At 28.8% G+C, this 22369-nt stretch overlaps 2 protein-coding genes across 9 annotated transcripts in view; one reads left to right on the forward strand and one right to left on the reverse strand.

Moving 5' to 3' along the window:
• The window catches only part of LOC126734838 (protein dead ringer-like), a 235509-nt gene that overhangs the window by 110648 nt on the left and 102492 nt on the right, over window positions 1-22369 (forward strand). The window contains exon 2 of one of the 7 annotated variants that reach the window (XM_050438613.1): window positions 4898-5032. The exons of the other annotated variants lie outside the window; for them this stretch is intronic. Within the exon in view, the coding sequence (XP_050294570.1) occupies window positions 4898-5032 (135 nt within the window). The remainder of the gene's footprint in view (window positions 1-4897; window positions 5033-22369) is intronic. 7 annotated transcript variants of the gene reach the window in all.
• LOC126734843 (uncharacterized) lies at window positions 11112-16160 on the reverse strand. Of its 2 annotated transcripts, XM_050438622.1 has the most exons (3): window positions 15604-16154; window positions 14198-15002; window positions 11112-12395 (listed from the first exon to the last, which is right to left on the reverse strand). In XM_050438622.1, exons 1-2 carry the CDS (start codon window positions 15959-15961, stop codon window positions 14206-14208), a joined length of 1155 nt encoding a protein of 384 aa, XP_050294579.1. In that variant the 5' UTR covers window positions 15962-16154; the 3' UTR covers window positions 11112-12395; window positions 14198-14205. The 2 variants fall into 2 exon arrangements, with proteins under 2 accessions (XP_050294579.1, XP_050294578.1); XM_050438621.1 differs by having other exon boundaries at window positions 11112-15002; window positions 15604-16160.

Genomic DNA, 22369 nt, shown 5'->3' on the forward strand with positions numbered 1-22369 from the left:
TTGAAATAAGTAAAAAATTACTGCCAGGCAGTTGAAATGGATCTTGTTATTCCCTACACCCTCGAAAGGGGTGTTTAAGTAAGTCTAATGAATCTAACTTATTTCGGACGAATGTGTATATAAATTTGAACATTTTTTACATTCCTAAATAAACAACTATAAATAAATCCCACATAAAATTGATACGATCTATAAAATTCAAAAAAAAAACCAACAAATTTTATTACAAACTCATGGAATTATGAGTCAAATTAAATCCCACGACCTTCTCATTTATTGATCATAATCGCGGTTTGTTTGAAGACTCGCAATAATCCTGATTAATAATTCAATATTTTTATTAGCATTAAAAATATGACTTTTATTATTGTTTGTCGCCGTTTAATGAGATTTGAAAACGTGACTTTTCAATACAAAATATCAAACGTCTTGTTCTCGATCTTATAATAACGCTCATAAAAGATTAAAATTTCATTTCTTATACCTGCCTAATCTTTTATACAATGAATATTCATCAATAATCCAAGATATTAAAAGGATGATTTTATTTATTATTAATGAGGCTTTTTTTTTTCTAAACGTCTTATTTAATCCCTTAATTCAACCCTGCCCGGGATGTTTTATTGACCTCTAAAGTCCCAGTTAGATTTTCATAGGCAATAAGGTATTTTATGGCGTTTCTTCGAAGTTTATGATCATAACTTTATACGGTTTACAACTTAATTGTTACTGTGTTGTATAGGGTGGGCCCTATGGGGAGAAACAAAAAAGGCGTTCCGAAGGTTTCGCATTTTATGAAATGCCCGTAACTCAAAAAGGGATCAAAATCGTGCAATAATCCGGCTCGAAGGACCAACTAGAGGAATTTCAATTTAATTTTTTTACCAAAAGTGACAATCTACGAAGCAAATATTTAAATAAAAAAATAAAAGAAGAAGGTATAGAACCTTGGGTTCTAATTGAGCCTATGGACCACCCGCGATGCACACACAGAATCAAATAAAGGCAAAGTTATAAAAATAATAAAACGAAAAAAATCCCAATGCGGTATAAAACCCTACGGTAAATACTGGAAGTCTCTTAGTTTTACGCCCCCGGTGGATTGTTAATAGAATTTACATATAAAGGAAAAACGAGATCCTTTGTCTGCGTTGTTTGTATTTTCTTTTAGCGGTCTAGTGGTAAATTGATGCGTTAAGGTTGGCTAGTTATGAGTTTATGATGGCTAATAAGAGATCTTCAGATGAGAAATATGTATGTGAAAAATTGAGGAACTTTTTTGAGGTTCTATTTGGTATTTCGCCAATAATTCAAGCATAAGGTCAAGAAGAATTTTGGACAATTGACAGTTTGATTATACTGTGGCTTAGACGGGTATAAATCAAGTAATTTTTTTTTAATGGGGTGCTATCAATGTTAATTGGCTAGTTTTTCTGACAGTCATAAGATGGTTAAAGAATGCCTTCTAATAATTTTTTTTTCACTCAATTTTTCCTAAAAATTGTTTTTTTTTTTCAAATTGCTGGATATGTCAATGGTCATTTCAATTTCTTGTATATTTTTCCAAAATCGCTGAAATAGGTATTCAATTAAATAGGTCAAGGAATATGTCTACAAATTTTCGCAATTATATTTTGACTGTTTTTTGAGTTATGAGCATTTTGTTCATTTTTTGGAAAAAAAATAAGCTTTTTCAAAAAATGTTTTTTTTTCAATTTCTTGTATATTTTTCGAAAGTCGCTGAAATAGATGTTTAATCAAATAATTCAAGGAATTTCACTACAAACTTTCAAATTTGAATTTTGACTAGTTTTTGAGTAGGGACTTTCTGAAATTTTACATATTTTCAGATTTGAATTTTGACTAGCTTTTGAGTTGGGTTGGGTTGGGTTGGAAAATTATACATTTTATCAAATATGTTTGCAAAATCGCTAAAATAGGTATCCAATAAAATATTTTGAGAAATGTGTCTACAAAATTTCAAATTTGAATTTTCACTGATTTTTTAAATATGAATAATCTCCTCAATTTTTTTTTTTTAATTTCATATATATTTTTCCCAAAATCACTGATATAGGTATCCAATTAAATAATTTGACAAATATATCTACAAATTTTTCAAACTGAATTTTGACTGATTTTTGATTTATGAGCAATTTAGAAAACAATGAGCTTCCTCAAAACAATTTTTTTAACAATTTCTGGTATATTTTTTAAAATTGCTTAAATAGGTTTAATCAAATAATTCAAGGAATATGTCTATAAATTTTAACTAGTTTTAGAAATATGAAATTTTGTTAAATTTTGTCGAAAAAAATTAGCTTTTTCAAAAACTGTTTTTTTCGATTTTTTGTATATTTTTCGAAAATCGCTGAAATAGGTGTTCAGTTAAATAATTCAAAGAATTTGTCTTAAAATTTTGAAATTTGAATTTTGACTAGTTTTTGAGTTATAAGCATTTTGTTAATTTTTTCGAAAACAATAAGCTTTTTCAAAAACTGTTTCTTTTTTTCGATTTTTGTATTTTTTTCAAAAATCGCTGAAATAGGTGTTCAATTAAATAATTCAAAGAATTTGTCTTAAAATTTTGAAATTTAAATTTTGACTAGTTTTTGAGTTATAAGCATTTTGTTAATTTTTTCGAAAAAAATAAGCTTTTTCAAAAAACAGATTTTTTTTTTCGATTTTTTGTATATTTTTTGAAAATTGCTGAAATAGGTGTTCAATTAAATAATTCAAAGAATTTGTCTTAAAATTTTGAAATTTGAATTTTGACTAGTTTTTGAGTTATAAGCATTTTGTTAGTTTTTTCGAAAAAAATAAGCTTTTTCAAAAACTGTTTCTTGTTTTTGATTTTTTGTATTTTTTTAGAAAATCGCTGAAATACGTGTTCAATTAAATAATTCAAAGAATTTCTCTTAAAATTTTGAAATTTGAATTTTGACTAGTTTTTGCGTTATAAGCATTTTGTTAATTTTTTCGAAAAAAATAAGCTTTTTCAAAAACTGTTTCTTTTTTTCGATTTTTTGTATATTTTTCGAAAATCGCTGAAATAGGTGTTCAATTAAATAACTCAAAGAATTTGTCTTAAAATTTTGAAATTTGAATTTTGACTAGTTTTTGAGTTATAAGCACTTTGTTAATTTTTTCGAAAAAAATAAGCTTTTTCAAAAAAAATTTTTTTTTTTCAATTTCTTGTATATTTTTCCAAAATCGCTGAAATAGATGTTCAATCAAATAATTTAAGGAATACGTCTAGAAATTTTCAAATATATATGTTAACTGGTTTTTGAGTTATGGGCATTTTGTAAAAGTTTTAATAAAAAAATTCAGCTTTCTCAAAAAAAAAATTTTTATCAGTTTCTTGTATATTTTTTTAAATCTCTAAAATAGGTCTTCAATTAAATAAGTCAAGGAATATGTCTACAAATTTTCAAATTTAAATATTGACTAATTTTTAAGTTATGGGGATTTTCTGAAATTTTTCGAAAAAAAATCAGCTTTTGCAAAAAATGTTTTTTTTTTCAATTTCTTGTATATTTTTTCGAAAATCGCTGAAATAGGTGTTTAATCAAATAATTCAAGGAATTTGACTACAAATTTTCAAATTTGAATTTTGACTAGTTTTTGAGTGGGGATTTTCTGAAATTTTACATATTTTTAGATTTGAATTTTGACTTTATTTTATGAAATTTTTAGAAGAAAAAATCAGTTTCTTAAAAAAAAAAATTTTTCAATTTCTTGTGTATTTCTCCAAAATCGCTGAAGCAGGTGATCAATTAAATAAATCAGGGAATATGTCTACAAATTTTCAAAAATAAATTTTGACTTTTTTTTGAGTTATGGGCATTATATGGAATTTTTAGAAAATAAAATCCTTTCCACCTTTCTCTAAAAAAAATGTTTTTCAATTTCTTGTATATTTTTCCAAATTTGCTGAAATAGGTGTCCAATTAAATAAGTCAAGGAATATGTCTACAAATTTTCACAATTGAATTTTGACTAGTTTTTGAGTTAAAAGCATTTTATATAAAAACAGCTCCCTCAAAAATTTTTTTTTTAAATTTCCTCTATATTTCTCTAAAATTGCTGAAATAGGTGTTCAATCAAATAAGTCAAGGAATATGTCTACAAATTTTGACAATTTAATTTTTTGACTAGTTTTTGAAATATGAAATTTAAAAAAAATTAAATCAGCTTCCTAAATAACATTTTTTTTTCAATTTCTTGTACATTTTTCAAAAATCGCTAAAATAGGTGTCCAATAAAATAGTTGGGTGAATCTACAAATTTTCAAATATGAATTCCGACTGGTTTTGGAGTTAGAAAAAAACATTTTTTTTCTTAATTTTTTGTAAATTTTTTTAAAATCACTGAAATACGTGTCAAATTAAAGGTTTTCAGTAATAAGTAATCAATTTGGATTTTTTCTGATTTTTTAGTTATTTTTTAAGTTTTTTATAAAGACAAATAAGTAAATGCAAAATGGGTGACTTGTTTAAAATGATTAGGTCGTTTCATGGTCCTTCAATCCTAATTCATCAGTAAAAAACGTTTTGCTTTTAATTAAATAAATCTTCAGGACCACACACCTTTCATTGCTTCTCCTATCAGAGACTTTTCATTGCTTTTCCTATAAATTCCAGATACTTATGCTTGTGTTTTAATGGCTAGAAATTAATAAAATATTTCACTTTTTAATACCATCCCAATTACTACCTAAAACATCTTAAAAATTGCATTTTTCGTGTACAATTAGGACCTCTTCATATAAGAAGCACATTTTTTAAAATTAAATTTAAGTTTCTAAAACACAATTAGTCCTTATGTGACCAAACAGTTTAACCCTTTCATACAAAACAAATAATTAAACTGAAAAAAATCCACCGTGTTTTAGACCAGAGAACTCCCCAGTCGTCTCACTTTAGCTTATCCAGAAATCGAGATAAAAGAACTGAGAGACACCACTACTACACCCCCAACACGCTACACAAACAGTCATGGCGGTGCCATACCTTCGGATATAGATCAGGTTTGAATAAACTGTGTTTTATTTTTTTTAAGTGTTTTTTCAGAAAAAGAGCGAGAGAGAGAGAACAATAATCATAATTCCTGCGTGGTCACAATCGATAATAAAACAAGAAATAATCATAATAATTACGGCGTTTGTCCATATAAAAGCGGTAACAATTTATAGCAAAGATAATTAAATTTCGCTCGTATTTTATAGTACACGCTTATAACTTGTCCAATAATTCATTTGGTAAGATCACCACCTTGTGGCATCCATTGGTCTTTTTATTACGTTTCATTAAAGTTGACGCGGACAATGCTTTTGGTTACAATGTGCGTACTTTATCGTTTCTTCGCGTTGGTGCGATTGAATAATGAATGTTTACTTTTTTTGTAATTAACTTAGAAGGTTGGTTTTTATGTTAATTTGTAGAGGAATTTAATATGTAATTATGATCCTTTGACAACCATAAGCCGCCTGTAAAAGCACTTGAGGTATTGAGGAAAAACTAACAATGCTTTAGGAATTTTTAGTTATATTGAAAGAATGATTAGTGCTACCTAACTTGAAATTATTTTTGGCATATTTGGAGAAAGTTAGACTCAGTTTTAAAATGTTTGAATAATTAATTTAACATACTTTCGATTCGTCAAGGTATCATTTAATTTTACGAAGATTATTATTTATTATACGAGTATTTTACATACCTATGGTTTCTTCGCGTTGGTTTGTTAACATAAACCTCTTCTTACTTTTTTTAAGTTTTTTTTTGTAATAGCTTTTAGTGTAATTAAGTTGGAAAGTTGATTTTTATACCATACTAAAGATAAAATTAATTTTTAGTTATAATCCTTTGACCACCTAAAGCCGCCATTAAAAGTATTTGAGTTATAAAGGAAAAATTAACAAATATTTAAGGAACTTTTTCTTGTCATATTGAGAAAATTAGTACAATTTAAATTTTGACTTTATCATTAAATTCTTTTTCAAGTTTTTGCAAAAGTAAGTAAGCAAAATTATTAAAATCTCTATTCACAGTTAATTATTAATAATCCGGCCAAAATTTAATAGGTCAAAAATATCTACAATTTTAATTTGAAATTGAATTTGTCGTAAAACGACAGTGCCAAAAAACGCAAGAGTTAAAAATTTTAAGATTTAATATATAAAAAAACCACCTCAAAAAACCATAAAAACCTCTACATCCACCCTCTAGCTCTCCGGTATTTTTATATTTTGACTTGCAATAACTTTTAGTGTTATTAACTTAGAAAGGTAATTTTTATTTCAATTTTTAGATTTTTTTTTTTCTTTATTTATAATTTTTTGACAACCGTAAGCCGCCAATAAAGGTACTTGGGTTATAGAAGAAAAACTAACAAATATTTTCTTGTCATATTGGTAAATTTGATACAATCTTAATTTTAACTTCGTCATTGAATTCTTTGAAAAAAAAAGTTTTTTGACTTTAGCAGACCTGCTAATGAAGTATTTTTTTTAAATTAAAAAATGTATATCTATTCACAGATAGTTAGATTTTTTAAATTTAATAAATCGCAAGTATCCAAAAGTTAATTTAACACTTAACATAAAAATAATGTTTAATTCCAAGACCTCAAAAATCATCGAAACCTTTATGTCAACCCTTTAACTCTCGGGTATTTTTACACTTTGACTTGCAATAACTGTTATTGTAATGAACTTAGGAAAGTAATTTTTATCTCAATTTTTAGAAAATTTTATTCTTTATTTATAATTTTTTGACAACCTTAAGCCGCCATTAAAAGTACTTGAGTTATAAAGGAAAAACTAACACATCTTTCTAGCAAAAGTCAGTACAAGGTAAATTTTGACTTTGCGTCAATTATTTACATAAATGTCGATAGGATTATACCGAAAAAAAAATAAATTTAGAAGAAAAAGTATCTTAAAGACCATAGAAACCTTTATATCCACCATCTAACTCTTGAGTATTTTTGTACATTCGAAAAATTCATCCATTATCCCAAAGATGCTGGTCATACACTTTTATAAAAGGTAAAAACACGAAATCTACAGCATCACAAATACATTTAGTTTGTAAGCTTTGTTTACTTATATGTCACGTTGTTTATATTTACACTTATATTTGTATTTGTGATGCTGTAGATTTCGTGTTTTTTTCTTCTATAAAAAATTTTTTTTTTGTACATTGACTTACAATATTTTTTAATGTATTTAACTTAGAAAGGTGATTTTCTAGAAAATTTTTTTCTTTTCTTTTTTTCTTCTCTTAGAAAGGTCATTTTTTATAGAATTTTTTTCTTTACTTATAATTCTTTGACAATCTTAAGCCGCCATTAAAAGTACTTGAATTATAGAAGAAAAACAATAATAAATCTTTTTGGGGAAAATTAGAACAAGCGAAATTTTGATTTTACGCCAATAACTTACATAGATATCGATAGGATTATACCGATTTAAAAAAAAATTGAATTTAGAAAAACCGCTAATAGGATTAAGAATTTTAAAAAGAAAAGTTTTTGTTTAACAAATTAAAAAATGCATTAAAATTCCTATTTACAATCAACTAGATTTTTTAAATCGTAAATATCCACAATCTGAACGTGATTTTTTTAAAAAACGAACAACAGTACCACAAAATGCATATAAATTTTAGATTTTTTAACATTTAATATAAATATATTATTTTATTCTGAAATTAAAAAGAAAAAATTATAGAAACCTCTACATCCATCCTTTTACTCTCAAGTATTTTTGTACTTTGACTTGCAATAACTTTTAATGTAATTAACTTAGAAAGGTGATTTTTATCTCATTTTTTAGAGATTTTTTTTCTTTACTTATAATTCTTTGACAACCTTAAGCCGCCATTAAAAGTACTTGAATTATAGAAGAAAAATTATAATAAATCTTTTTGGGGAAAATTAGAACAAGTTAAATTTTTATTTTACGTCAATAACTTACATAGATATCGATAGGATTATACCGATTTAAAAAAAAATGAATTTAGGAAAACCGCTAATTAGATTAGGAATTTTAAAAAGAAAAGTTTTTGTTTAACAAATTAAAAAATGCATTAAAATTCCTATTTACAATCAACTAGATTTTTTAAATCTTAAATATCCACAATCTGAACGTGATTTTCTCAAAAAACGAACAACAGTACCACAAAATGCATATAAATTTTAGATTTTTAAACATTTAATATAAATATATTCTTTTATTCTAAAATTAAAAAGAAACCTCTACATTTATCCTCTTACGCTGAAGTATTTTTGTACTTTGACTTGCAATACCTTTTAATGTAATTAACTTAGAAAGGTGATTTTTATCTCATTTTTTAGAGAATTTTTGTCTTTATTTATAATTCTTTGACAACCTTAAGCCGCCATTAAAAGTACTTGAAATATAGAGGAAAAACTATAATAAATCTTTTTGGGAAAAATTAGTACAAGCTAAATTTTGATGGTAGGTCAATTATTTAGATGTCGATACGATTATACCGACTTTTAAGAAAATTTTTTAAATTTGGGAAAACCGTTAAAAGATTACAAATTTAAAAAAAAAGCTTTTTTTTAACAAATTAAAAAATCCAATAAAATCCTTACTCACAATCCTTAATCACAGTCGGGTATTTTTATACTTTGACTTGCAATTACTTTTAATGTAATTAACTTAGAAAGGTAATTTTTATCTCATTTTTTAGAGAATTTTTTTCTTTACTTATAATTTTTTGACAATCTTAAGCCGCCATTAAAAGTACTTGAATTATAGAAGAAAAACTATAATAAATCTTTTTGGGGAAAATTAGTACAAGCTAAATTTTGATGATACGTCAATAACTTACATAGATGTCGATAGGATTATACCGATTTAAAAAAAAATGAATTCAGGAAAACCGCTAATAAGATTAAGAATTTTAAAAAGAAAAGTTTTTGTTTAACAAATTAAAAAATGCATTAAAATGCCTATTTACAATCAACTAGATTTTTATATATCCACAATCTGAACGTGATTTTTTCAAAAAACGAACAACAGTGCCACAAAATGCATATAAATTTTAGATTTTTAAACATTTAATATAAATATATTCTTTTATTCTGAAATTAAAAAGAAAAAATTATAGAAACCTCTACATCCACCCTCTTACTCTTGAGTATTTTTGTACTTTGACTTGCAATAACTTTTAATGTAATTAACTTAAAAACGTGATTTTTATCTCATTTTTTAGATAATTTTTTTCTTTACTTATAATTCTTTGACAACCTTAAGCCGCCATTAAAAGTACTTGAATTATAGAAGAAAAACTATAATAAATCTTTTTGGGGAAAATTAGTACAAGCTAAATTTTGATGGTACGTCAATAATTTAGATGTCTATAGGATTATACCGACTTTTAAGAAAAAATTTTAACATTAGGAAAACCGTTAAAAGATTAAAAATTTCAAGAAAAAGTTTTTTTTTTAACAAATTAAAAAATGCAATAAAATCCTTACTCACAATCCTTAATCACAGTCGGGTATTTTTATACTTTGACTTGTAATTACTTTTAATGTAATTAACTTAGAAAGGTAATTTTTATCTAATTTTTTAGAGAATTTTTTTCTTTACTTATAATTCTTTGACAACTTTAAGCCGCCATTAAAAGTACTTGAATTATAGAAGAAAAACTAAAATAAATCTTTTTGGGGAAAATTAGTACAAGCTCAATTTTGATGTTAGGTCAATAACTTACATAGATATCGATAGGATTATACCGATTTAAAAAAAAATTGAATTTAGAAAAACCGCTAATAGGATTAAGAATTTTGAAAAAAAAAGTTTTTGTTTAACAAATTAAAAAATGCATTAAAATTCCTATTTACAATCAACTAGATTTTTTAAATCGTAAATATCCACAATCTGAACGTGATTTTCTCAAAAAACGAACAACAGTACCACAAAATGCATATAAATTTTAGATTTTTTAACACTTAATATAAATATATTCTTTTATTCTGAAATTAAAAAGAAAAAATTATAGAAACCTCTACATCCACCCTCTTACTCTCGAGTATTTTTGTACTTTGACTTGCAATAACTTTTAATGTAATTAACTTAAAAAGGTGATTTTTATCTTATTTTTTAGATAATTTTCTTTTGTACTTATAATTCTTTGTCAACCTTAAGCCGCCATTAAAAGTACTTGAATTATAGAAGAAAAACAATTATAAATCTTTTTGGGGAAAATTAGTACAGCAGATTAAAAATTTCAAAAAAAAAGTTTTTTTTTTTTTAAATAACAAAATCCTTACTCACAATTACTCTACAACGGGTATTTTTATACTTTGACTTGCAATAACTTTTAATCTAATTAACTTACAAAGGTGATTTTTATCTCATTTTTTAGCAAATTTTTTTCTTTAATTATAATCTTTTGGCCATCTTTAGCCGCCACTAAAAACACTTTACTTACCAAAGAAAAACTAAATCACTTAATAATAAAATGTATTTATTGTTGCGTGTCAAAATGTGTAATATTTATATACAATTTAATAAAATGCTTCGAAAACATGTGGTGACGCGCGTACATATTTTATTTCCAGACACATCAGACCCCAGACCTGAAGCCATTTGATAAACCAACCGAAATAAAGGAGTAATTAACGTGCGGGGTTATTTATACAAGACGATTAATAAACATCAACTTTTGGCACTATAATTACAGGATTAAACAAACTTACCTATGTGCAGTTTAATCCAGATTATATGAAGCCTCGCCTCCATAAATAAGAATAGTGTAGTAGCTCCGTATGGCGTCAACTCACACAGTCCAAAGTCTATATCTTTTTTCTCTCTCGGATTCCCTAGACCCGGTCCTATTTACCCCATCACATCATTCTTATTCCAAGCTTGTTGCAACTAATTTGGGAAGGGAAATAAGGGGTGGGAGCTTATTTATGGAGGCGAGGCTTCATATAATCTGGATTAAACTGCACATAGGTAAGTTTGTTTAATCCTGTAATTATATTTCAGCCTCGCCTCCATAAATAAGAATAGTGTAGTAGTTTAAAGTAAGTTGCAACTATGATTAATCTGAAAAATTAAACCACCATTCTGATATAAATCTGATATATTCCAACAAAACTCCCCAAAGAACAAGTAATTGTATTATTCATATATGTACTAATTTCATGTAAATCTACAAACCCGCTATGAATTAATGGCGAAATAAATCATAAATTGCACATTGCTAAAGTAGTGCAAACAACTTATTAGTAAATAAGAATTAACTCTAAAAACAACAACTTAACCCTATAGATAACCTCTTAGGTCTATAAATAACAACTTATAGCTCTATAAAAAAAAATGCATAAAATAATCCATTTAAAAGAACTTAGGGATGGTTTAAAACGGTTTTGGCAAAATTAGTTTTATCGTTTATTAATGGCTTTTTATAAAACCTGGCAAATGTTTTAGACCTTTCAGTCCACCCTGCTGCCAACCGAATATTGTCATAGCTTAGCCCTTTCCTGGCGGCAGCAGATGTGGAAGCGTGTCTAGTACTATGCCCACTGAAATGTTTCTCATCTATTCCGCTTTTTGCCAACACAGTTTTCAGCCATCTACTGATCGTTTGAGAACTAGCTGTTCGATATGGTTTTTTCAAAGTTATGAATAAACAATTAATGTTTCCCCTAATAGAGTGAGTTCTCTGTATGTATAAAAGTAAGGCTTTTGCCGGACATATTGCATTATCTGTGAAGAATGGGAGGATAAGCGTAGGCTGTATTTTATTAACATTAGAAGTCTTTAACCTTTTAGAGATTTTTATTTCTAATCTGTCAGGGTAATTTTCAATGTTACTTAACTCTATGCTTGCCAGTGTCTGTACACGTTGACCTGTAGCCAGAGCAAGAAGCATAGCCGTTTTAAAAGTTAAATGTTCTATAGTCAAATTATTAATGTATGTGTTTTTTATATAATTAAGAACAATACTTGGATCCCAAGTAATGTCGTATTTGGGAAGAGGAGGTCGTAAAGCGCTGAACCCTTTAAATATTCGTTTAATTCTAAAATCTTCACTAAGATTTGGACCTAAAATCTGTGAGAGAGCTGCTCTGTATGAATTTAAAGAACTAAAAGAGGCGCCCTTATTAAACTGTAGCGTTAAGAACTTCAGTACCGTCGGAATCGATAGAGAATAAATGCTCGTTTTTTCCTGGCTGCAGAACTTCCACCATAGCTTTAAGCCAACATTATACTGCTTAATAGTATTAGTTGTGATTGATGCAAGGCATATATCCAACGATTCGGTAGGAACTCCTCCTAACTTCAATGCTTCGCTGATACAATCCCTGCTGCCAGGGTAGTTTTTCTCCAAAGGGGGTGTGGTGTGCTGTTGAAAGACATTAGATTTTTATAGGGTGCAAAAATTATAGGTTCTCTCTCTAGAAGTGAGAGAAAAACAGGATACCAAGGCTGAGCTGTCCAGAGAGGCACCACTAAAATACCTCTTGCATTGTCAGAGATTATTTTGTTAAGCACTCTTAGGATTAAGGCAAATGGTGGGAATGCATAGAATTTAAGCTGATTCCAATTTAGTGTGAATGCATCTATTGCAATGCTCTCTGGATCCCTCAGCCATGAAACAAATTTCCCGCACTTTGCGTTTGTTCTAGATGCAAATAGATCAATTTCTGGTTCGCCAAAAGATGAAGATATCTTCATAAATGCTGGTAGATCCAGAGCCCATTCAGTCTCTGTTGCCAAACTACGAGATTCATGATCCGCTTCCCAGTTGTCTATAGATTTTATATAAGACGCGTATAAAAATAAATTTCTTTCCTCACACCATTGCCATATAGTGCGTGAAAGATTATTGAGTTTAGGGTATTGTACACTGCCCATTTTATTGATATATGCTAATGCTGTAGTATTATCGACACGGCACAGAATGTTGCAATTTGACAGATGGCTGGCAAAACACTTGAGTCCAAAGAAAACAGCTAGTAATTCCAGATAATTTATATGATATTCTTTTTCAACTACTGACCAGAACCCCCGCGATTTTTTGCCTAAACAGCTAATGCCCCAGCCTGTAGAAGATGCATCTGAAAATATTTCTATTGCAAACGAGTCAATTTGAATAAAGTTTTTCGCCTTTGGTAAGTTTTTAATCCACCACTGAAAATCCTCATAGAGTAATGGTAGAATTTTCATTGTTGCATTATAGTTTTCATTTGAACTCTGCAATGCTAGAAATTTTTGGCGCTCAAAATACTTTGTGTATAGCCAACCATATTTAATACCAGGACAAATAGATGTTACTTTCCCTAGCATTCTGGCAAAGTCTCTAATACTACATTTTTCTAATAATAAGAATTTTGAAACCAGTTCTAGGGTGCTTGAAACTTTATCTTGAGGAAGGCTTACTGACATATCTATCGAACTATAAATAAAGCCAATATACTGAATTACCTGGGAAGGAATCAAGATACTTTTCTCATAGTTAGGCACAAACCCTAATTTAAGTAAGAGATCCAAAGTCTCATTCCGATTAGTTAAACATTCTGCATAAGTGTTACCAATAAGCAAAATGTCATCTAAAAAAACCACCGAGAGAAAGCCTCTCGCTCTTAGAAAACTAAATATAGGTTTCATTAATTTAGTGAACACATAAGGCGCTATATTGAGACCAAATGGCAGACAATTGAATTCATAAATGACCCCATTAAATTTAAATCTCAAATACCTTCTATATTTTCTGTGAACTGAAATTAGAAAATATGCATCCCTAAGGTCTATTTTACACATGAAACAATTTTTCTTAATCAAATTTTTTACTGTACGGTTATCCTCCATTTTGAAATGATGACAAATTATATGTTTGTTAACATTTTTTAGGTTTAGAATCAGTCTGTGAGAACCATCACTTTTTGGCCTAAGAAAAATATTTGAGATATATTGATTTTTGCACCAAGAGACTTTACTAATTACTTTATTTAATAGTAATTTATTGATGCAGTTTTGAATAGAAGCACGTTCTGCAGGTGACCAAGATGTAGTTTTAAAATTATACTGTTTTGGATAGTCTACAAACGGTATTTTAACACCTCTAACCCAGCTAAGAACTAAACGGTCTTGACAAAATTTGGTCCAGGCCGGATAGAAAACCTTTAATCTTTCAGCAATACACACCTGTTTATTTAGGTTTGCCAACGTCGAACTGCTCGCTTGCGTTGAGGGTTGTTGTTCATCACTGTATTGTAAGCCCTGTGCTGGGTTGGATATTTGGGCACTGGTCGGTATTGACGCGGGTTCCCCTCTCGACGTGTCGTCCCTCGCTGTTGCCGAGAAGGGGCCTTGGAGTTTAAAGGCTTTTTATATGAAGTTTTGTTTGGCTTCGGTTTAAGTATCTTTCCGGAAACCTCCAGATTCTTAGCGGCTTTAAGCCGCTCCTCCAAATTCTCTCCAAACAAAAAACCATCTGGGGTAATATTTTCCTTGTTTGCCTCTTGAAATTCTTGATTTAAATTTACGGCAATTAAAGCTCTACGAGTTTTCGATTGTTGATGAAAAAGATCTAGGAGTAATTTACTTGTATCATTAAGCAAACTAATGTGCTGGCGATTACCGCCCCCCTCTTCCGACAGAACCGAACTAAAAAGTTGCCCTATAGCAGCCAAAGTTGCAGCCACCTGCTGTTGTTCTGCAGCCAAGCGATTGTCTCTCGACACATTTGAGGGAGACACAGCCTTTTCGATTAGTGGATTGAGTTTTGGCGCTGCCATGGCCGATAAATTTTTAGGTGGAAGATGAGCCTCACATAGTTTCCTTTTGTCTTCGTCTGACAAACCTTCAGCTAATAGCTTGTCCCACCGCAAAGCTAGATCGTCATGTAGACTAGGGCCATATTTTTTTATGTTAAAATCTTTAGGTCCCAAAATGGCAACAACATCGTCTGACAGTAAGGCATTATTTTGAGGAGAAGTATGCTCTTCGGCTAAAACCAAAAAATATAATGGGAAACTATAAAGATAAAACCTCTGATTTTTATTGACACATTACAATTTCCTTCTATTTATGTATTTATTTATTTATTTTTTAATTTATTCTTGAACCATCTGTCGTTGGCATAGGTCGGCATTGGTATGGCAAATCAGGTACCCTCGATGATACCTCCAATTGAGTATATTTGTATTGATACTATATCGCAAAATAAGTATAAATACCTACTCAATTTTTCCCATAGAGAAATAAGTTAGTATTCTCGATGATACTATGTGGCAATAAAGGTATACTCGATGATACCTCATAAAGAAAAAATATTCTCTCTGATACTATAATATGCCACAATAGGTATACTCGATGATACCTCATAAAGAAAAAGTATTCTCTCTGATACTATAATATGCCAAAATAGGTATACTCAATGATACCTTATCATTAATAGTTTGCCATGCATATGCTCAACGATATAGTAAGAAATGCAAGAGTGCTTCCTTGATCTTACTGCCAGTATAATATAGTTTAATCGCTCACCGCGCGATAAATAAATCGGTTTAAAAACACAACACCGCATTAATAGGGTTTCTTTTACTTACCGGCAAAATTCGATTCAGCTCCCTCTGTAACCAAAATATTTTCCTGGGCGGTGTCCGCCTCGTTATCGGTGGACCTATCCATTATCAGCGATCCTGGGGATGTCGGGTTGCTTATACAGCGAGACAAAGACGAACTGCGCGATTCATGCGAAGAAGACGAAGATGTAGAGATCCGACGAAGCCGCTTACGCGTACTCGGACCACTACGACTACGACTTCGAATTTTATTTATCTTTTCGATATTTTGTAATCGTTTGTTCATATTTTCGAGGTAACTTAATACCTTATTAATAGAAGGATCTGCTTTCTTAACTCGGGAAGGGCTACGAGACCGATGTACTGACAATCTTTTAGACATTTCGTTTACACTTCACAAAATTACCCGCACTTTTTAACACTGACTGGTTCGAGTCGACACACAAACGAAGAATGATGTGATGGGGTAAATAGGACCGGGTCTAGGGAATCCGAGAGAGAAAAAAGATATAGACTTTGGACTGTGTGAGTTGACGCCATACGGAGCTACTACACTATTCTTATTTATGGAGGCGAGGCTGAAATATAATTATTAAAGTTGAAAAAGGTGTATCGGCCCGACTCTATAATAATCTCTTTTAAAAATAGTTTTGATTAATTTTCTGGGTCTAATTTAGGACTGGGTGTAGAGAGTTTTCATTTAAATTAATAATAATCTGGTATTTAATTTTTTTTCTTAACTTATTAATGAGAGCCAAAGAAGCACAAGGAGAAAGAGATTATTTTATGCACGTTCGTTGCATATCCGTAAATCATTGTTCCCACTTGATTGCAAAACAAAACGTAAACGGTTCTGATATTGGCGTGGATGCTTTAAAACCAAATAAATTTCTACTTAATGAATTTACCCTGTAGCGATGATGATCAGGTCGAGATACAGGCATCGGGAGGTATAATAACCCGGCCGATTCTTAATCGTCTTCAACACCTTTCCCGATCTCGATACATGTGAATTCAACACTAATAACTCTTCTCATTAATATTAAACACCTACCTTTTATATATCTGACCGTCTGTGATAAATCGATTAAATGAAATACTAATTTTGATCGGGTTAATCGTTATTACTTTTTACTATACCGGGTGAGTTCGTTTTATAAACCAATTTTTTTCCCTTTTAAGTTTGATTTTGGGAGAACGGTTTATGCTACTAAAATTCGGAAACTACTATTGAATTAGCTTAATTTATCGATTTTTTCAAAAGTTTCTTATTTTGAGTAAACGGCTTATGCTTCATAAATTTGGAAATTATTATTGAATTCCTGGGAAAAATTGAGTTGAAAATCAGTACCATGTCGATGAATTTATATTGAGTTTTTTTTGATCAAAAGGTTTTTTGATCCTGGGAGACCGGTTTACTCTAAACGTGCCTACAGTGGCATACATATGTGTTAAAAGCAAATTTTAGCTTCAAAGCCCATTTTTAACCATTTCAAGTATTTTTTGAAGCTATTTTTTCAAGTTATTGGTAACCTCGCAATGCACACATAGTCTTTGGACACCAGTACTTAAAATGCCCGATATGTCGAAAATATTACTTAAGCAGGTTTGGACCTTTAACATTATTTTTAGAAAACATGTTTCTAAATTTAATGCGTTTTATTTGATAAAAATATCCTTATTAGTTTTTGAGATTTTAGACTTTAAAGTCAGAGGTCACCTTAAATGTGAAACATCAATTTTGGAAACCACTGCTTAAATAGGCCGATATTTCCAAAATGTTTGCCTCAACTGGTTTGAACCTTAAACAGCAATGCTAAAAAACATGTTTTTGAATATTATGCTTGTTATATAAAAAAAAGATCTTTATTAGTTTTTGAGATTTCAGACTTTAAAGTCAGTGGTCATCCTGAAGTTCAAACATCATGTTTGGGCACCACCGCTTAAAATGCTCGATATTTCGAAAATTTTTACCCTGACATAATAGAACTTGAAACAAAATTTCTAGAACACACTTTTCTTAATATCATTCTTTTGATTACGTATAAATAGCTCCATTAGTTTTCTAGAACTTTTACTTTAAAGTCAACGGTCACCATTAATCGTTGAGATTTTGCGCTCTAACCTAAATGTCCTTAAAAACCGTTACAAACTAACTGTAATTCTATATAACGTAAAACTATAAAAACTTCATATGACAATAACTCTTCCGTCCTTCATTAAAACCTAATAGTTTCCCCGTATTATAAAAGCGATTTGAGCAAACGCGCGAAGATCTAAGATAACCGTTCAATTAACCATATTTATTCTTGCCTATGCATATTTGTCAATAACCCGATAGATTTACGATCTATTAACAATAAACCAGAAGCGACTCCATCTACATAAAAAATGACGAATGATTTAATAACTAATGTTGATTGGACAGGTGCCTAATGAATTGATTATACAGTCATGCTTGGGAAAATTGCTTAGGAACACAATCGACAATTATGGTTGAGAGTCGTTCACCCTGTAGATCAGAGAGAAAAAATTAATTCGCCCTTTTTTGCTTAAGGATTACACGACCCACGCTATTCATCTATCATTGGTATGGTTGACATTTACTAAATTAAAATCAGGATGAGAGTTTTTTTTTTGTTTTGAAATCGATGTCTTAAGGGTCAATTGGGCATTTTCTAAACATTTTTTGGGTTGTTTTAAAAGTTGGGTTTTTAGTAATTTTATGAAGGGTAAACACACAAATTTTGAAATGTCTATTTTGACTAGTTTTTGTGTTCTAGATATATTTTAAAATTTTGTGTATTTTTTCAAAAATTATGAAATAGGAGTCTAACTAAATTAGTTGCAGATTATACATATTTATTATCAAATTTCTATTTTGATGAAATTTTTTTTAAGGATTGGATTTTCCTTAAAAAATTCGCTCACTTTCTGAAAAATGCTAAAATAGGGGTTTAACTACATCGCTTCTAGAATCTACACATAAATTTGCAAGGTTATATTTTGACTAATTTTTGAGTCATTTAATTTTTTTGAATTTTGTGAAAAATAGTTTTTTTTCCAAGAATTAGATTTTTCTCAAAAATTTGTCAATTTGCTGAAATCTTCAAACATACTAAAATAGGGGTCTAACTAAATCGCTTATAGAATCTACATATAAATTTTCAAGGTTCTACTTTGATTTAGTTTTAGAAGTCTTTTACAATTTTAACATCAAGCTCTATTTCTTTTCTTTTATATTTTTTATTTAGTTTCTATTTTATTTTTAATTCTTGACGTAAATGTGGTAATTGTATTCTTTGTTTTTTTTTTATTTTTTTTTATTTCCTGTAAGCGACGTTTAATTTTTTTGGTTTTTATTATGTAAATATTTATTATATTATAATAACCTTTGCAGCTTGTGCTAAAAAAAGCACATTATTATTATTATTATTATTACTTTATAATTTTTGAGTCATGTATTTTTTTTGAATTTTGTGATTTAAATTTTTTTTTAACAATTGGATATTTCTTAAAAATTTGTCCGCACTTTGAACAATCCTAAAATAAGGGTGTAACTAAATTGTATACACATAAATTTTTAAATTTGTATTTTAATGAATTTTTAAGTTATAAAAATATTTTTAGTTTCGAATTGGATTTTTCTCAAAAATTTGTAAATTTGTGTAAATTACTGGTAAAATATACACATACATTTTCACGTTTCTGCTTTAATCGATTTTTGAGTGCTAAGCATATTTTTTTCAATCATTTGTAAAAAATAATCTGCAAAATCCCATTTTTCTAAAAAAGTATGAACTGTCAAAAAAGTATGATTCATAAAAATTTTTTAATGGAGAAGTCAATGGATAATTTTGATGACCCATTTTTATAATAAGAAAATTACTATTTTAACGCCATTTTATCCCGATGAATTACTGATTAACGATCTTGCAATGCAAGTACTTATCGAAAGAAAAAATAAAGATCATTAAAAGATTCTGAAATAATTAAAGAGAACCTTCTCCAGGGTTCTTTTCTACGTAAAATCAATAAATAATTTGTCTGTGTAGTGATTTCTTTTGCTTGAAATTCATAAAATGTTAATCTCGATAGTGATTTTTTATCGATTCATTAATCTTAAAATATGTAGAAAGTCTTAATAGTGATTTATAAAGGTTTGATCAGACCGAAAACCAGTAAAAATATTAAAAACAAAAATATTTATCTTTGTATTCATATATTTGCTTAAAATTTACAAGATGATAATTTTGACAGTAATTTAATTTTTTATTTTCTTATATTCCTGTAAAAAAATAAATATTTAGCTAAATAATTTTAAAAGTGACTTGTTGACATTATTAAAATATTTATCTCTGCAGTGACTTTTTAAAAGCTGACCACTACTTGAAATCTGGAAAAATAACCTTCTTGACCCGATATTTATAAAATGTTCATCTCAACGGTGATTTTTAGCTGAATTATCAATATTAAAACACGTAAAAAAATATAAGTAGTGATTTATAAAGGTTAGACCACTTAAAACCAGTAAGCATTTAAAACAAAAATATTTATCTCTGTATTGATTTCTTTGCTTAATATTTACAAGATGTTAATTTTGACAGTGATTTAGTCTGTTTTAATTTTTTTTCTTATATTCCTGTAAAAAAATATTCGGCTTATCAGTGATTTTTCAATCATTTATTTACTTGAAATTAAAAAAAATGACGAATTAAAAAAATTAAATTAAATTAAAAAATTGACTTAAAATTCTTAAAATATTAATTTCAACAGTAACTTTTAACTTGTTCATCAATATCAAAGCAGATAAAATATTCAAAAAAATATTTATCTCTGTAGTGATTTTTGTGCTTAAAATTAACCTAATGTTAATCTCGACAGTAATTTAAAAGTGTTATATTCATAAATCTAATTCACATTTTTTGTTTTCTTATATTCCTTTGATTCTTATTGACTTAAAATTCATAAAATGTTATGTCAGCAGTGGTTTTTAACAGGTTGATTAATCTCAAAACACGTAAAAAAGTCAGCATTTAACAAACATTTAAAAAAATATATATTTCTTTCTGTATTGATTTTTTGCTTTCCTATATTCCTGTAAAAAAATATTTATCTAAACAGTGATTTATAACAGGTTCATCAATCTCGATGTTGATGTTTGATGTTGTTCAATCTCTACTTAAAAAGAGAACCTTCTTCAGGATTCTTTTCGATTATTTTTTTTTTTGAATCTATGCATTGCATGCTACTCAGACAGAAATTTTTCGCTAGTAAATTGAAGTTTGTAAAAAAAAATTCCAATTGATTGTAAGATTATTATAATTTTCATGGATGTTTTTTTTTTGTTTACTAATATTGATTGCTATAATGGAATGATAGCTAAATTTAGGAATGCTTAGACTTTATGCTGAAGATTTTTATCATCTGAAATTAAATATCAGTGTTGAATTTGACTTCTTGGCGATATTTTAAGTTTTATCTTTATTATTTAGTGAAATCCATTAATACAAATACTATTTACCATTTTGTTACTATAAACAGAGTTTTTTATTAATTGTAATATTTTTTACAAGAACCGGTCAAACTGCCCTTATCAGACACACGAAAAGAGTGCAACTTTTCAAAGGCATTTAATACCGTCAATCACGTTCATAATATTGGTGAACAAATTATAATATTACTTATAATGTCATATTTAACCAATCAAGGTAAATCTATATAGTGTAATAATGCAGTTTCTTAAGGTTCCTTATTTATACTTCGAACTTATTAAAATTGAGGCTTTAGCAGATGATACGCAAATGTGTGCTTTGATATGGAATATTTTCAAGAGATCTGAATTTCTGAGTGTCAGAATTTAGGGTTTAATATTGACAAATCTCATCGTAAAATTTTTGTTTGTAAATACAGGGTGGCCATTTGAAAACGAAACAAAGCCTATTTTGGGTCCCTCAGAACATTTGCGAAAAAATCCTCGGACCCGTTAATTTTTGATTCAAGGGGGAACCATTTTTTTGCTAGTGCGAACCTGAGGGCAAAGCCCTAGCGGGGGTGACAAGGGCCCCCAAAATTTTAAATGGAAGGTATTTTTATGTGGATTATAACCCTAAAGTTTTAAATCGTTACTATTTGCCTAGTCAATATAGGGGCTAATAAAAGTTACAAAAATATGTCAACATTTTTTATGAAAAAAAATGCTTGTACATTTAGCAGTTAAATAAATACAAAAAATATTGTTCACCTACATTGTGAACCGTACTTTCTGTTGTTTTTTTTTTAATACCCGTAGGTATCTATGCCAATTCTGCAAGGGAACTCTTGGTTATTGTTGAGACTGTTATTATAGCAACATTTTCAAGTTTAATAGTCGTTGTCAATTACTGCTGTCAGATCATAGTGTGTCAAACAAATAGCTCTTTAAAGTTAGTTAGTTACAACATTGAGTGTGATAATGGTTTATTCACTTGCTAAAAGAGTTGAAATAATTTCTCTTTTCTTTGCGAACAATGAAAATGCTAATAGAACTGTCGTCCAGCTCTTTAACACACTACAACACCCTAATCGACAGGTCCATCGCAAGTATATTTTGGAATTGGTTCAAAAATTTAGGGAAACTGGGTCTGTGGCTTATAAAAAGCGCGAAATGGATAATCCAGTGGTGAATGAAGCTTCAGAAGTAGCTATTTTAGGCCATATTGTGCAAGATCCTACACTGAGCACAAGGAAGTTATCAACGAAGATATTAAATAATTAATATATTAAAGAAGATATTAAAAAAAAACAAGTT

This window comes from Anthonomus grandis, chromosome 4 (assembly GCF_022605725.1).
Source record: "Anthonomus grandis grandis chromosome 4, icAntGran1.3, whole genome shotgun sequence".
Taxonomy (NCBI): domain Eukaryota; kingdom Metazoa; phylum Arthropoda; class Insecta; order Coleoptera; family Curculionidae; genus Anthonomus; species Anthonomus grandis.